The 15,973-nt window shown below is 46.2% G+C and overlaps 1 protein-coding gene across 2 annotated transcripts in view; it reads left to right on the top strand.

Moving 5' to 3' along the window:
- Positions 1 to 15,973, top strand: part of LOC147447113 (uncharacterized) — a 137,787-nt gene that overhangs the window by 72,422 nt on the left and 49,392 nt on the right. For both annotated transcript variants that reach the window (XM_086523005.1, XM_086523004.1), the window contains 4 exons: positions 28 to 275; positions 1,513 to 1,800; positions 2,316 to 2,441; positions 9,829 to 10,089. In XM_086523005.1, the coding sequence (XP_086379131.1) occupies positions 28 to 275; positions 1,513 to 1,800; positions 2,316 to 2,441; positions 9,829 to 10,089 (923 nt within the window). The remainder of the gene's footprint in view (positions 1 to 27; positions 276 to 1,512; positions 1,801 to 2,315; positions 2,442 to 9,828; positions 10,090 to 15,973) is intronic.

Raw genomic sequence — 15,973 nt, forward strand, 5'->3', positions numbered from 1 at the left:
CTTCATGGTTGGTTCTTTCTTGAGCAGTGAGAGTAGTAGGAGATGTAAGACAACCTCAAGCACATCATGGAACAAGAGCAGTCAGTGATGCAGACAGAATTGTGGCGAATGCTTTGGAAAAGGGTTCTCCCAATCTTGTTTGTGCAGAAAGGCTTTATTTTGTGAAGTATAAGGGGGTAGCGCATGCTCACAATCTTTGGCTTGCGGAAAGTCAAGTGTCCAAAGAAGCCCCCAAATTGTTGATTAACTACAAGAAGCAAGTTGAGCAAGGCAAGGTAGGCTTAAAAATTCTGGCAAGTTGTCCTTTATTCACAAAGCTCAAGGTGCCACACGAAATGCATCTTCTCTCAGCTTTTTCTCTCTCTGTGTTGTATGCATGAATGTAAGCTCATAATGCACACAAAGCATAAGAATAACTTTGACAAATAATTTCTTGGATGAAATTGAAGCATTAATAATAAGGAATGGTAATGCATGGTTTAAGATCCCTTAAGGAAGAGTTTTTGTCCTCGAAAACAAAATCGGGGTATTAATAACACTAATATTTTTTCCCCTGATTATGCCATGACAGTCAAAAATATTTTTAGGATCATGCGATTGAGTGGGAGGCTCAATGAAATCAACAAGAAAATCTTGACTCACGACATTGTTGTCTCTAAATAGTGATGAAAAGAAGTCCTGTAGTACTTGAGAAGATTTTTATCATTCCAGCCAACCCAGAGAATTGCAAGGGTGTTGACCTGGTTAGTAGGTAACTCTCAAATCTCCTTAATCCTCTCGGGGATCATGGACATTACAGGTCATTATTATAAGCTAAAAGACTCTCCAAGGCTCATTACAGTAACTCACGACAATTACCAAAGAAAGGGCTTACTTCTAGATTCTTGCAGTTCATGTCATTCCTTTCTCAAATTTTGCATGTATCAAATGTGTACATGGATTTTTAATCTTCTTTTGACAAGGAATGGGCTGTAGTTGACCCTTTTCCGGGAAGAATCTATTTAAACTCCAAGAAGAGAGCTCATGCATTCAAATATCCCATGCTAGGAAGCCATGCTATGCTAACAGATGCAGAATAAACAGTGTAATCTAAGATCCACAGCAACCGTGCTTGTCTTCCCGCAATCTTATGTTGACAGAATACTCGGAGGATCATGGGTTGGGACGTTGTCATGCTGACTCAAGGAAGTCTTTTAAACCAATCAGAAACTCTTTCCCCATTCAATATGCCAGCAGTGCTACTAAACATTATTGTAAACTTGACTCTTGGCATTTATTAGGTGACTTCTTACATTGTCTTACACTGAAAGCACCCATAACTACTTCAACCAGAGTGTGCAACTCACAGCTTGTTTTCTTTTCGTTAAAGAAATGGATAATGCCACTCGGAAATTCAACTGATAAACATGTTGGCAATCAAAGTTTTGTTTTACCTGTGTGATTTTACTTTGAAGCATCGGAGTAAGGATGTCCTTTTCTGTGTTCCTAATATGCTTGTCTTGGTGTGGTTAGGCCCCAAAATGGGATCCTGAATGGGTGAAACCTTTTCGCGTCATAGGCAAACGAAAGACAATGCTTGCCAAGCTATCTGAAGTTTTCCCTACTCGTGAGGATGGCGTTGACGTGGGTCATTGCATTGAATGGTGTATAAAATGGAAAAACCTTGGTTATGAGGCTTGCACATGGGAGCCAGCAGACAAGACGCCAGTTGATAGTGCCTTTTCCAAGAAGTTGATTGCGGATTACGAGTTAAGGTCGGCCAAAGCAGCGCAGTGTCGTCATGCTGAAGACACTTGCACGGTAAGTTAGTTTTTCCATGATAATTGTTTTCTCCCCTTCTTATCTAAGTTGGTCCAGGCCTTTATGGTTCTGCATGCCTGTTGCGGTTAGTGCTTATATCCGCCCATTGAGATTGGTGCATGATGGGTGGATGGAGATGAATGCCATGTGAATGTTTACTGTTGTCATCTAGCTGATGAGCATGGCCTTTTCATGGGTCCTATATCTCATTGCTCGTATCAAAAGATATGCAGTGAGCTTTCAAGTTGCTCGATAGATCACTGGAATTAATTTTTCAGACATCAGACATTAAATAAATTGAAATGCATGATGGAAAATTTCAAGCTGATGTTTAAATATGTTTTTACACTGCGAAAAACAGTGATTTACTGTTTTTGGCAAGGCCTTGTTTTGTTACGAGGTGCGCATATTTTATGTTCAATGAGTATTTCACCCTTTCTGGAGCTCGCCTGTTTGTACACTTATCTTATACAACCATATCAAGTGCTTAATTCAGTGTGGTTTTGTTTTGGCAGGTTGAAGCACATTTTAATCCTAGCATGCTTGCTGAGTATCATCAAAATCTATCAGAGGTGATCGAGAAGCTACTCTATCGGTGGAAAAAGCACACAAGTAGCATTGTGGTGAATGAGATACATCAGGTATGCAAAACAGAGGGCTTCTTGCTTGTTTTTGTCTTTTGCACACAAAAAGAACTTGTATAGATTCAAGGGGTTTCCTAGACTTTGCTAAGGCTTTATCAGTGAATGATTCAGCTGAAGTCATCAATTTATTTTTTTGTCTTCTTGTAAGAAGGGAGTTCTTGGCTTTCGCTTTTGTAGCCTTTCAATGTAGTTTTTTTAGCAAGGGTGAAGTGCAGACTAATCGTGCAATGCCTTTTATAGTTGTGAGTTGCTGCATTGTCTTTTTAGTGTGAACAATTTTTAGTAAGCTGCTATGGTTGGTGCTTTCGGCGTTCTCAATCTGAGAGTCATTCGTATTTCAAAAGCAAGTTAAAATTGTCGGGCACTCATGTACAATCTAAAGTTAAAGATAAAATTGGCTTCAGAAGTCAAGTCACGTCTATAGACCAGGCAACATTTCGAAGTGAATTTTGAAAAGGGTCTTGTGAAATATCAAGAGAGTAGGTTATGAATTCATTATCATTGATTTTAGGAGTAGAAATTGGTCCTTGTGTTGATTTTATATGTGTACGATAATTAATGCACATAGTCTAAGATCTGTCCTTTTGCACGGGTAAAATTGGGGAGTAAAAAAGAGAGATGAATCTTTTCTCTATTAGATCAATCACTCGACTGAATGTATCCCAGAATAGCATTGCCTTCCAGCCTCTCAGGGGGTAGGACTCCAGGAGGTGGTTGCTCGAAAGTATGGTTGCATTGTCACATACTCTTTCCTTGTCTAAGTGTGAGATATCTACAGGCTTATCATCAGGTTGTTTTCTTTGATATAAGAAAATGAGGCTTTTCATTAGTTTAAGACAACATCTGCAGATACAAGAGGGATAGTTGACACCTTAATTTTCACATCAAAGTGAATCTCCTTTTTTGCCTGTCAAAATGATCTGGTGATCTGTTGGCAAAGCTGTGCATCATACTCATGAAACCATGGCATGCTAAGCAAAGGCATTGCATCAGACTGTCTCCATAATATAAAAATCAACCGGATTCATGAGTCCTTGAACTTGCACCTGCAAGACAGGCCTCTAGTTAAGTAGTGGAGCAGTTACATGCTGTGAACAATGTGTGATTGGGTTCTCTTTTGTATACTCATCTATCCCCAATTGCTCTACTAATTGTGGGGAGATAAATTTGTTCTGGATTTAGGATCAAAGAAGACGAGTGTATCGTGATAAGATAGTACCGGCCAGTTATAGAGGTATTGGATCTTGTCGTTTTACGTTTTTGGCAAACGAAGTGATCCTCCATCTTTTATAGACTTGCAACATGGAACCAGAATTGTCACCTTGTAGATAAAGAAGAAGACAATACAAATACAAGTGTCTTAATTTTTTTTGAAATTTTATATATATATTTTAAACCCCCGCCCCCCCTCCCCCACTCTCTCTACCATACTTTAGCCCCCCCCCCCCCCTTTTTTTTTCACTTTTGTTTTTTGAGACAACTAGTCCATTTTTTGTAAGCAATTTTCCATGCCCGCAATCAGATAGGTAACTATCACTGCCCTTCCCTGGCCATACCGCCTCGCGCTCCACCACTGGCCGCGCCCGCCGCTAGTGTGGGTGCACACGTACATCTAGTGACTCCCTTGCGGCCGGCTCGCCCAGCCACCGCGCCCGCTGCTAGGGTGGGTGCACACGTACATCTAACTCCCTTGTGGACGACGATCAAGCATGAGGAAGATGAACGATAAAGCCGACCCCCTAGAGGATGCCATTCAAAAATGCAAAGAGGAAATGACGGAGATCATTACCAAGATGAACCGCAACCTCTGGGGCACAATAAACATGCTCGAAGGACGCGTGCTGATCCAAGAGAGCAAGATAAGCACGCTGGAAGACCAAGTGACGACCCGAGAGGAAGAGATCGCGTCCCTCAAGAAAGATCTCGCCGAAGCACGATCAAGAAACAGACTGGAAGAGGGTGAACTGCAACCCTCAATAATCGAAGAAATCAACACGATCAAGGAGCAAGTACGGGCCATCAAAGAGGGAGAAGAGTAGCACAAAGAAATGACGACTTCTTGGGTGGATGTTCTTACCAAAACGCAACAGTAGGTGGACGAAGCCGAGAAATGGATCAAGGTGGCCAAGAAAGGAAAAGGCAAGGAGATAACGCCCACGCCCACACCCAACAACATCATTAATCAGACACTAGAGGAGGAGCAGAGGAGAAGGGTGCGTGCTTTACATGTGAGAATTTGCGGCCTTAAAGACAAAGGCAATGTTGACGAAGAAGTAAAAGAACTCACAGCCTTGATGGGGATTCATGAGCCGACGCACACAAGGGCATGGAGAGTGGGCAACATAAAGAAAAATGGAATCAATGGAGAAACCTCAAAAGAAAGAGCACTCATCCTCTGTTTTCCCTCCATGGAAGCAAAGAAGTCATTCTTGAGAAAAGACCAACTCTTAAAGAGACTGGCATCTTTCTCGGGGATGATCTCACCCTCTCGCAGATCGCTCATATGCAGGAAGTAATGCCGGAGATTAGAGCGGCAAGGGAAAAAGGCAAGATCGCTTTTTACCGAGACGGAAAAGTGGTAATACTAGAGGGACGCTCCACATGACGGTGCGAGACTTAGGGGACCACACTTAAAGTAGGTGCCTGGAACTGCAATGGATCTATGCGTCTTGATGTGGGTGCCTTTGAGGATAGCTTTACTGGAAGAGACATCATCTTTTACTCCGAGACAAACCATGCCCCTGGGCAATCCATGCCTCACATCAGTGGATACAGGTGGGAGACAGCCTACAGACAAGAGACACGCTCATAGCACAGAGGGCGGGGCTCGGGGGGAGTGGCAGTGTTATTTAGAGAGGATCTGCAGCCATTGATACATATAGCCCGCAGGGACGAGCAGGCTAGGTACATGTGGGTGAGACTGAAAGCAGAGACATGCAGATACCTCTATTTAGCTATATGCTACTTTCCGCCGAGTACATCAGTTTATGCATCACCCAGAGGACAGTCCCCTTTCTCTATTTTGGATGATGACATATGGGAGTTCTCTAGGGACGGTGACATTATCATCCTAGGGGACTTCAATGCTAGGACTGCCCATCATCGGGCAGTGTTTTATGATACTTCAGAGGAGATGCTAAGAGAGCAACATGTTGTAGAGATGGGCCTTTCCAGACTATCACACGATGTGGAATATACTAAGAATGGGCGACACTTGATAGACATGGGCACTGCACATGGATTGGCCATCTTGAACGGCCTACAGAGATTTCCTGCTGCGAGAGGTTTTACATGCTTCCCACACAGACATGGAGCGAGCACAGTGGACTATGTCATGGCACAGCCGAATCTCATCTCTAGTATCCAGGATCTCACAGTTGAGCCGAGACCGGTCGGGGTGGCAGTGGATCATGCTCTGGTGTCGATGACCATCTCCTTCCAGTTTAGTGTAGCACACAGGCCACGAGTAGCAACCCCTACTCGCTACACATTCACACGGGAGACGGATTCTGTATACATGGATAGAATCTACAGACGCCTATGCACTGAGGACTCGGGGCGACCTCTGGAGGAGCTAACTACTATACTAACACAGACATTACATGAGGCAGCAGCAGAAGCATACCCACACACCCATCCTGAGCAGAGCCGTCGATAAGGGAGCATGCCTTAGAACAGTTGGTACGATGAGGAGTGCCGCCAGACTAGAGCCAGACTTCAGAGGGAGGTGCTATTGGGGGACGTCACTCACAGACAGTCACAGATTGACTTCCGACGCCTGGTGCGGCGGAAGAAGAGGGCTTTTTTGGCTCGACTCGAGCAGGATCTATATCAGCTATTCTTGAGTTAGGACTCGCGTGAGGCGTGGCGGTTGTTTCGTAAGCCCCCCCCCCCCCCCCCCCCACCGCTATTTCCTCCACAGAGACCTGGGGGCAGTACGCATCATCTTTGTACACAGTACTTGGACAGCCGCCCCTCCCCAACCCCCCCGTCCATGCCCACACGCATGTGTCTTTTTCACCGCTTAGATGGTGAAGAAAGCTATTGACAGGATGAAGACTGGGAGAGCATATGATCATAATGGCCTATTTGCTGAGCATTTCATGCATGCCAAAGACCTACTAGCAGAGCTTCTAGCAGCTATGTTTAACCGGGCCATGTGTGAGGGCCTATCGGACACTTGGAGCCTATCTACGATCGTACCTATCTTCAAATGAGGAGACCCCATGGAGCCTAGGAATTATCGCACTATGATGATTGGGCACACACTGGCACGGTTGTATGCATCCATTCTGGAGCAACATCTGAGTAGATGGGCAGAGAGGGAAGGAATACATGCAACTGGGCAGGCAGGATTCAGGAGAGGCTTCTCTACTCTTGACCATATCCTAACACTCAGGGCCATCATCGAAGAAGGCAGTTCTCATGGGAGACGGATCTATTGTAGCTTTGTGGACTTCCACAAAGCTTTCGACACGGTACCCAGAGCTAGACTGATGCGCAGATTACAGGAAATGGGAGTACCCACTGAACTCATTTGGGGGATCATGTCATTGTAGTAGGGCATGTACGCACCCTAGAGGGACTTTCTACACCGGTTCACTCCACTATTGGGGTGAAGCAGGGCTGTCCGCTCTCTCCTACTCTTTTTGGTATGTATGTGGATGAGGTTTCTGACTGCATTGACAGTGATGGGGATAAAGGTGCTTAGTTGGCAAGGACTTGGATTCCACTTTTGTTATATGCTGATGACATAGTGTTGATCTCCGAATCCCCAGAGGGAATGCAACGTCAATTGGATGCTTTGCTTACGTTTGCCCACGAAAGTGGTTTGTCTGTCAACCTGGGTAAAACCAAGGTTATGGTGTTTAATACCACCCCACAGTGGATCAAGAGGTCTGCACCTACATTCACATACGGCCAGGAGACTGTGGAGTACACAGACGCTTACACTTACCTTGGAGTGGTTTTTAGCGGACCTGCATTCTCACTTAGAAGAGTAGCAGAGACCAGACTTACTAGAGCCCACACAGCATTGGGTAGATTGGAGAGGATGTGTTCGTAGGTTCAGTTTCAGGAGCCCCGGACGAAGCTCTGGGTCTTTGACACCCTGGTGGCTTCAGCATTGCTCTATGGAACCGAGATATGGGGACTTTCATTGGATCACCACGGGAGGCCGGGTCGCTCAGACGGATGGGGGAACATGGAGAAACCTCTCGTCTCTATGATCTCGCGGCTCATTATGGAGGCGCTCACCAGATCAGTCTCCTTCATAAACTGCACATGGGCACTTCCTAGAGACAGATATGCTTGCATAGCACTTGAATCCTCTCGACATTTAGCCATACAAGGAGATACAACATGTTGGTATGGCGAGATGACATCATGGTTTCAGGCACATGGGTTCAACATAGACAGGCTGCCGCCATTCCATTACTCATTGGATGCACCGTCTCTCACTCTTACACAGTCAGAGATCACCAAGCTCATCCGCCAAGACCTGACCCAGCTAGACACCAGGAGGACATGGGTACAACCAGCACAGGAATTGGGCACGAAGATGGCTTTCTACAGAGACCACCTCCTCCAGCTTACGGAAGATGGTTTTGTGGCGAGACCCAGATACATGGATACCATCTTGTCTCATGGGATACGATGTGCTATTGGCCAGTTACGCACATCTTCTCACCAGTTGCGGATTGAGACTCGGTGATACAGCGGAGTACAAGCAGAGGACATGACATGCCCGTTGTGTAACATGGAACCTGAGATAGAGCTACACTATACATGCCGTTGCCCCGTCTACTACGAGGTACGAGGGCACTTCCATTGCTTGTTCAGAGAGGGTTTTGGACCACTCTCAAGAGTCATGGGATACGAAGATCAGAGATGTCTAGGTTTGTTCTTGCTCAAGCTGCGCAGACACAGAGATAGCCTGATGAATGGCAAGGCTAGCCAGTCTCAAAGACGGATCACAGACTTCTTCAGAGCAGACACGGGATAGCTGCAAGAGCCACTCCCATAGCAGAGCTCCCCCTCGTCTCACACCAGAGGCACACTGATTGACCGAGTGATTGAAGTGGGGAAATCCAGGCGCCCGCGACTGCTAAGAACTACACAGCATCGACGGAGGCTACGACAGAAAATTCGGAGCACGCTGGCCAGGCATGCACGACGCCCGGTCAGACTACTAACCATGGAGGAAAAATGAGATTCGCCAACGACCGATGCTAGATCTCGTGACTCAGCTATCCCAACAAGCTGCCCATTTTTCTGCTTAGTTTCTGCTTGACTCACATCGACCAACTTAGGACCCCATAGTATATATCTGTGTTTTGTAATGTTGTTAGGTTATTTTGTTACTCTGACTATGTATCAGATCCACCACTTTGTAACTTTCGGGTCTCATAGGTCATTATGGCCTTTTGAAGATGTTAATATAACATTTCATTTCATTTCATTTCTCTCTCTCCCCCCCCCCCCCCCCCCCCCGGCTCTACACATTGTACTGGGCACCTTTTGTATTAGCTGGCACATTCATACAGTCCCAGCTTGTAGTAGTTGTATTTTTTGTTTCAGTTCTTTTTGATTCCGGACATGGTATCAAATTCACTATGTTGTAACAGCTTGGTCTTATAGGTCCTTTTGGCCTTTTGAAGACGCGAATATATCATTTCATTTCAGTTCAGTTCATGTGTGTGTGTGTGTGTATAATGTTGTGTGACGTGTCTATGCTCATCCAATCAGACACTCGGATAGAATTGTGTGGATTGCTTTGAGTGCAGAGAACCATTGTAACATGATTGGAGCATCACTAGAGCGAAAAATGAGGGTCATCACGTCTCGGGGAGGACTATTCACTGCAAGTGTCCTAGGTCCCTAGGAACTGGAAACAACATGTTAGGCTGCTCCCGCTCCCTGTTCTTCCCAGGAGTTAAATTTATTGTGTAAGGATAGGCTTTGTGTATTCTATTTTTTGTGCTAGGGATGGGGATTCATATATCTCTGGATTAAAGCTGAATTGAAGATGCCTGCACGTGTTTATTTCTTGTGACAAGATGAGTCGAGTGTATTCTGTGTGTTGGGATCAAAAAGGGGGGAGGGGTCCTCTGTACCTTTTGGATCAAAGTACGATGCAGGGTGCCTGCATTGAAAAAAATCAGGGCAAGTTCCTAGCTTATATGAAGAGCAGTCAGAGGGGCTAAGAAATAAGGCATTATGTTTCAGATTTATGCAAGTGCTTGATTAGAAGTGTTAAGAGGAATTTATGTCTTCGTTGATACCTGCTCTTTAAAGGATGTGCATATTTGTTTGTTCAGAGTAGGTAAATATGTCGATTTGTGCAAGTTGGTTAACTGACTGGCCCTCCTTTTATCTGTTTCAGGATAGAATGAGAACAGCTATTGCCTTCCTAGTTTGTCTAATTGAAAAATTTGCAGTATCGAAGCCTTGCTGTGTTGTTGTTTCACCCCTTTTACTTGGTGAGTGGAAAGCTGCCTTTAAAAAGTGGATGCCAAATGCCAATGTGGTTCTGTATGGTGGGTCCAAGGAGGCAAGGAATATCATTCAAAGATATGAGTTCTATAATGACAAAGGATTATGCACGGTGCAGATTATTCTTACAAGCTCGGACACTCTCAATCTGGTGATGTACAATTTTGACTTTCCTTGTATGTTTATGAAGTTAGTTGTGTTTCTTTTGACGGCATTAGAGATTACTTTGCAAATCTCATATTTGTAGCTTGTTTTGTTGGCATGCTCTGTTAGGAAAACTCTGTGATGAATCCGCAAGACTGCAATCAAGGCTCCATCAGCTCGAAAATTGTTGTGATACGTTGTTTGAAGTAGTCCTAGTTCTAGAGCTATTAGTGTAGCTTTACTCCATGAGGGAGGACCAGTTTCTTTTGAGAGTCAGAACTAGAGGGTTGAGTTGATATAGTGGCAGAATGTGTGGGGTTAGAAGTGGTTTGGACTTTGACTTTCAGTGCATCGTACATGCTCGGCACTTTGTCATTACTTCCTCAAGGGTAATGTGGAGAGTAAATTAGGGTAATGCTGGACTCTTTGTCATTACTCAGAGGTAATGTGGAAACCGAACTAGGGTAATGAGTCGGTTAAAGTTAGAAGTGGCAGCTGAAGATGGATGCGAATGGTTGGCAAAAGCAGCAACAAATGCAAGTACGGTGAAATTATAGAGGGCACCACCTGCCAATTGGAAAAAAAAAACTGGAAGAGACTTTAGCACTTCAACACAACTTGAAATAGAGAAAGAGATGAAATGATATATTAACGTCTTCCAAAGGCCAAAATGACCTATGGGACCAATCTGTTACAAGGTGGTGAATGTGATAACCATGTCTTGGTACAAAAAAAGAAACTAAAATGAATCTAGAAGTGCTACTAGCTGGAACTGTGTGGGGTATGTGTGACCATTGATACGATGGGTGCCCAATACAAGAGGGTGATATACTGGGTGATAAATCCATCCTCAACTGTACTCTGGATGTCGAGATAGTATGGCTTGAATCCTCTGTTGTAGTATCCATCAATGCTGTGAAGCTCCTCTCCTCAGTCATGGGCGTCTCAATCTCCCTAGCTCCAATGCTCGGTCAATGAGAGTACCGCGGGTGTGAGTATGAGCTGAGCTTTGCAGTGGTGGCTGCTCCTCTATCTGTCCAGTTTTTGGTGTGAAGAAATAAGTAATCTGTCTCTGGTGTTCTCTCTCTCTAGATCTCCTCAGTGAACTATCTCTGTGTCTATGTAACTCAACTGGATACAGTCCAAGACATATCTGGTCCTTATAGCTCAGGACTCTAGAAAACGGTCTGAAGCTCTCTCTGAATAGACAGTAGAATTGACCCCGTATCTCGTAACACACTGTGCTTTGACATATATAATGCATCTCCATCTCTGGCTCTGTATCGCTTGTGACGCCCCAGCTTCTGGGCGCGTCGGGGAGGGGGCCCGGCGGGGATTCTTACCCGCACGCAGCCGAGGGAACTTCTGTCTTCAAGGGGCCCGTCGGGGATTCTTACCCGCACGCGGCCGAGGGGACTTCTACCTTCAAGGGCCCGGCGGGGATCTAGACCCGCGCGCGGCCAAGGGACCAAGGTGTTGCTTCAAGGGGTCCTGGCACGGACGGCACCGGCTCAGGAGGGCCCGGCTCGGACGGGGCCGGCTCGGGCGTGGTTGCGTTCCATGGGTCGACGGCCAGGCGGCATACCGTGCTAGTTATTGGTATCCCTCCGGATCTACTAGTCTTAATCTCAAGCTGGTGTGAGGATGTCAGTTATATAGCTGGGCCGAATCACAAACCCATCCTGTGTGAGATGGAGAAGATGCTTTCTATAGAAAGCCATCTTCGTGCCGAACTCTTGTGTCGGCTCTATCGATTTCTCCTGGTGTCGAACTGGGTCAGGTCTTGGGAGAATAAGTCTAGTCATCTCCACCCATGTAAGAGACAACGATGATGCATCAAGGGAGTACTCGAAGGGAGGCAAGTTGTCCATGTTGAAACCATGTATGTGGAACCATGATGACATCTATGCATACCAACATGATGTGTCCCCCTGTAAAGCTAACTGTCTGGAGGACTCAAGGGCCAATCTCGCATATCTTTCTCTGGTAGTATCCCATAAGCTGTGCATAAAGGAGACTGAATGGTAAGTGCCTCTACGTCCATGGGAGGGGTTGCTAACTCCGCTCCAATGATCTTGTGTGGCCCGGAGGCCTTGGAAGTTGGCTCTAATCAGCTCAGAGATCATAGATACGAAGGGCCTCTCCATACCTCTCCACCGATCCTGACCCACAGAGGGTCCCCAAACTTGAACCCATAGAGCATAGTTGAAGCTACCAAGGTGTCAAAGAGCCAAAGATTTGTTCGGGATTCTACCAAGGAGTACACAGAATCCGTCTCCCTCACGAAGGTATACCTAGTGTGCGTGGGGACCTCTCCTAATGGAGCTTTGCTGAATTGAAACGTAAGAGTGAAAGACAAGATAGCATGATCCACTGCTACTCCGACTGGCCTAGTGCCCACCATTTAATCCTGAAAGAATGGAATGAGACCTGGCTGGGCCATAACATAATCCACTGTACTAGCACCATATCGATGTGGAAAGCATTTTAAATCTCCAGCTGTCGAAAATCTTTGTAGGCCATTCAAAATGGCCAATCGATGTGCAATTCCCATATCTATCAAGTATTTGCCATACTCAGTGTACTCCTCATCTTGTGATAGTCTGGATACGGCCATCTCTGTAACATCCTGCTCTCTAAGCATCTCCTCGGAAGTATCATAAAATATTGTCTGGTGATGGGCAGTCCTAGCATTGAAGTCCTTTAGTATGACAATGTCACCATCTTTGGAAAACTCCCATATGTCTTTATCCAAAATAGCAAAGGGGGACTGTCTTCTAGGTGATGCATATACTGACGTATTAGGAGGAAAGTAACAAATAGCATTGTAGAGGTGTCTGCCTGTCTCTGCCCTTAGCCTCACCCACATGTACCTAGCGTGCTCCTCCTTGCTTGCTATATATATCAATGGCTGCAACTCCTCCCTGACTAAAATTGCCATTCCCCTTCAGCCCCATCCATGACGCTCCGATCTGGTCTCCTGTCTGTAGGCTGTCTCCCATCTATATCCGCTCACCTGTGGCATGGGTTCCCAAGGGCTTGATGCGTCTCAGAATAGAAAATGATGTCTCTCCCAATGTAACTATCCTCAAAGGCACCTACTTCAAGACGGAGTGACCCATTACAATTCCAGGCTACCATCTCTAGTGTGGTCCCATAGATCTCGCAACGTCATGCGGAGCGTCGCTTGAATATCACCACCCTTCCATCCTTGTAAAACACAATCTTCCCTTTCTCCCTGGCTGCTCTAATTTCCGGCATTACCTCTTGCATATGAGCAGTCTGCGAAAGGGTGAGGCCATCTTCAAGAAAGATCCCTGTCTTTTTTAGAGTCGGTCTATTCCTCAAGAAGTATTTTTGCGCTTCCATGGAGGGGAAGCGGAGGATGAGTGCCCTTTCCTTCGAAGTTTCCCCATTTCTCCCACTTTTCTTATTGCCCACTCTCCAAGCCCTCGTATGCGTTTGCTCGTTAACCCCCACCAGAGTCATGAGTTCTTTCACCTCTTCATCCACATTATCTTGGTCTCTGAGGCCACATATCCTTACGTGTAAGGCCCGCACACGTCTCCTTTGCTCCTCTTCTAGTGTAAGGTTAATGATGGTTGGTGTGGGGGTGGTGGTTATTTCCTTGCCCTTTCCTTATTTTGACAATCTCGATCCATTTCTCGGCCTCTTCTGCTTAGAGAGAGTTGAACTGTTGAAACCGAATCTCCTTGTCAAAACCCTAACCCTACGGTGCGTGAAGCTGTTGGAGACCCTCGCGCTACCGTTGCTCCATCGCTGCCTTGTCTCAACGTCGTGCTGCCCTGAACCCCTCGTGCTACCCGTTTTAACACCCGCCGTGCCTTGTGCTGTCCATTTCCGTGCCTCGTGTCACCTATTCTCTCTGCGCATCCTGCTCAGCCTTGCAACGTCCCGCCCCGTCATCCCCTGCTCTGTCCCGTCACCCCCTTGCACTATCCCGCCGCAACCCTACCTTGCTCAGTCGCCGCGTCCCCACTCGCCCTGCCCACAACCCTTCTCCTATCCCGTCTCACCCAAGCCCCTGCCCCCGTGCGCTATCCGGCCATCTCCCTGCTTGAGCAGATATCACGTGGACATGGCAACTATAACTGTCACGAGGGCATGGCAACTGCTAACCTTAGTTGTTGGTTTCTTTCCAATGATTTTTGTTTATTTTTTGAGACCCTCTTTTTGAAGTTGCAAATGGTCGGACATTGTATGGCCAATGTGAAGGGTAGTTTCACCCGCAAACGGGAAGTTAGTCGGCACTGGAATTTGTATAGTAAGAGGATGTCTAGGCTCAGTTCAAGATCATGTAGGTCCCCCCGTCGCACTTAGCAAGTTGGTGGATACTAAGAAGTGAACTCAATAAAGGCATAACGCCAAGGTGGGGTCATCAAAGGAAAATACCCGACAGTCGGGCCACATTGCATTTTTGGATGCGGTCCCAATGGGCGATAGATGGTTAGATGACCAGTGGGAGCCCAACGGAAGCATCCCCTAAAAATTAGGGAATTGCTATTTTGGGCCATGAAATCTGTTTGCGTCAATACCTCCGGAATGCCAAGGGGAACATTTTAGAACTTCGCCGCAAAGTCAACAGGGCAACCAATCGGGACATTTTTAAGCGGCAACCCCGAAACGGGAAATTGCTTATAAACGCGCAAAGTGGCACTCTGCAGAAAAATGGGCGCTGAATTTTAAGTTGGGAGAGCGCGCATTTGTTACCTGCCATAGGCTAAGAGCTATTGACTGCAAGCTTTTCCTCTCATGTACAGTGTGGTGCAAGAAGTCATGTCCTGCACACCTCACACTGCGCTCTCTCTTCCCTACGTGCAGTAATGTGATGCCCCACAAGAGGACTCTTCATTTGACTCATGTACAACTGTTTGGTTACATGCGTTTTTGCTGAGGCAAGAGCCTCCCTGAGCAGGAACAAGAGTAATTGACCGCTGCTCCGAAAGCAGGCACCGGTGAGGGTGACAATCTCACCGTATAGGTGCAATTCCAACGCTGGTTATGTGCTGTATTTTGATTGTTTTTCAGCCATAAGGACGCCAAAACCCTTGGAATTAGTGCCCCACTGCTAGAGGGCAGTTCAAGGACCGTTTAGGGCTGAAAACAGGGCAAAAACCAGTAAATACATCGTGCTGAATTTACTGTTTTTGGGCAGGAATCACAGGGTTTATGCCAGTGGAAGTGAGGTCTAGCAGGGGAATTGGTTTCGGGTCAGTTTTGGGGTTGTTATGTTGACGAAATTTTGCCAAAACAAGTGGTATCTAGCTGGATACAGGTAAAGAATTCCCAGGACTCAACTTTGTAATTTACCCTCTTAAAGAATAAGGAAATACCGAAAGGTGTGCCAATTTGGGGCTGCTCGGAGAATTCTAGCTTCCGAGCCGTGTGTGAGCTTTAAGTGTTAATTCCCGTCGCAAGTTCCCTTTGCAAAGTACTGTGTGTGTGTATGTGTGTGTGAGAGTGTGTCTAAAGTAAAGTAAAGAATTTCGGGTGAAAGCCAAAGCCTATTGCCCCACGGGCCGGTTTCTAGGTTCTGTTTCCGGGACATCAATCACTTTCTCCTCAAGAAGTCAGCCTTGATTGTTTTGGGTAAAGACAGAGAGTACAGGAACGCGGGATTCCACTATGGCCGACAAAGGGAAGGGCATTATGGAAGAGGACTTCTCTTCGAAGGACAGACTGGAAATTTCTATGGTGTTCGAGATTGGCGAGAGCTCACGGCCACGTCAGTCCGCTCCTCCTGTTGATGTGAATGTCCCTCCAGTACATGGCTTTATGAATGGGCAACTCGAGGATGATGCGTTCAGGACTCAGCTAGTTGCCGTGGTGAATGTGTTTTCGCAACTGGTGCAGAACCCAAGGTTTATGGA

The sequence above is a fragment of the Adiantum capillus-veneris genome, chromosome 11 (genome assembly GCF_014529385.1).
Source record: "Adiantum capillus-veneris isolate H3 chromosome 11, ASM1452938v2, whole genome shotgun sequence".
NCBI lineage: Eukaryota > Viridiplantae > Streptophyta > Polypodiopsida > Polypodiales > Pteridaceae > Adiantum > Adiantum capillus-veneris.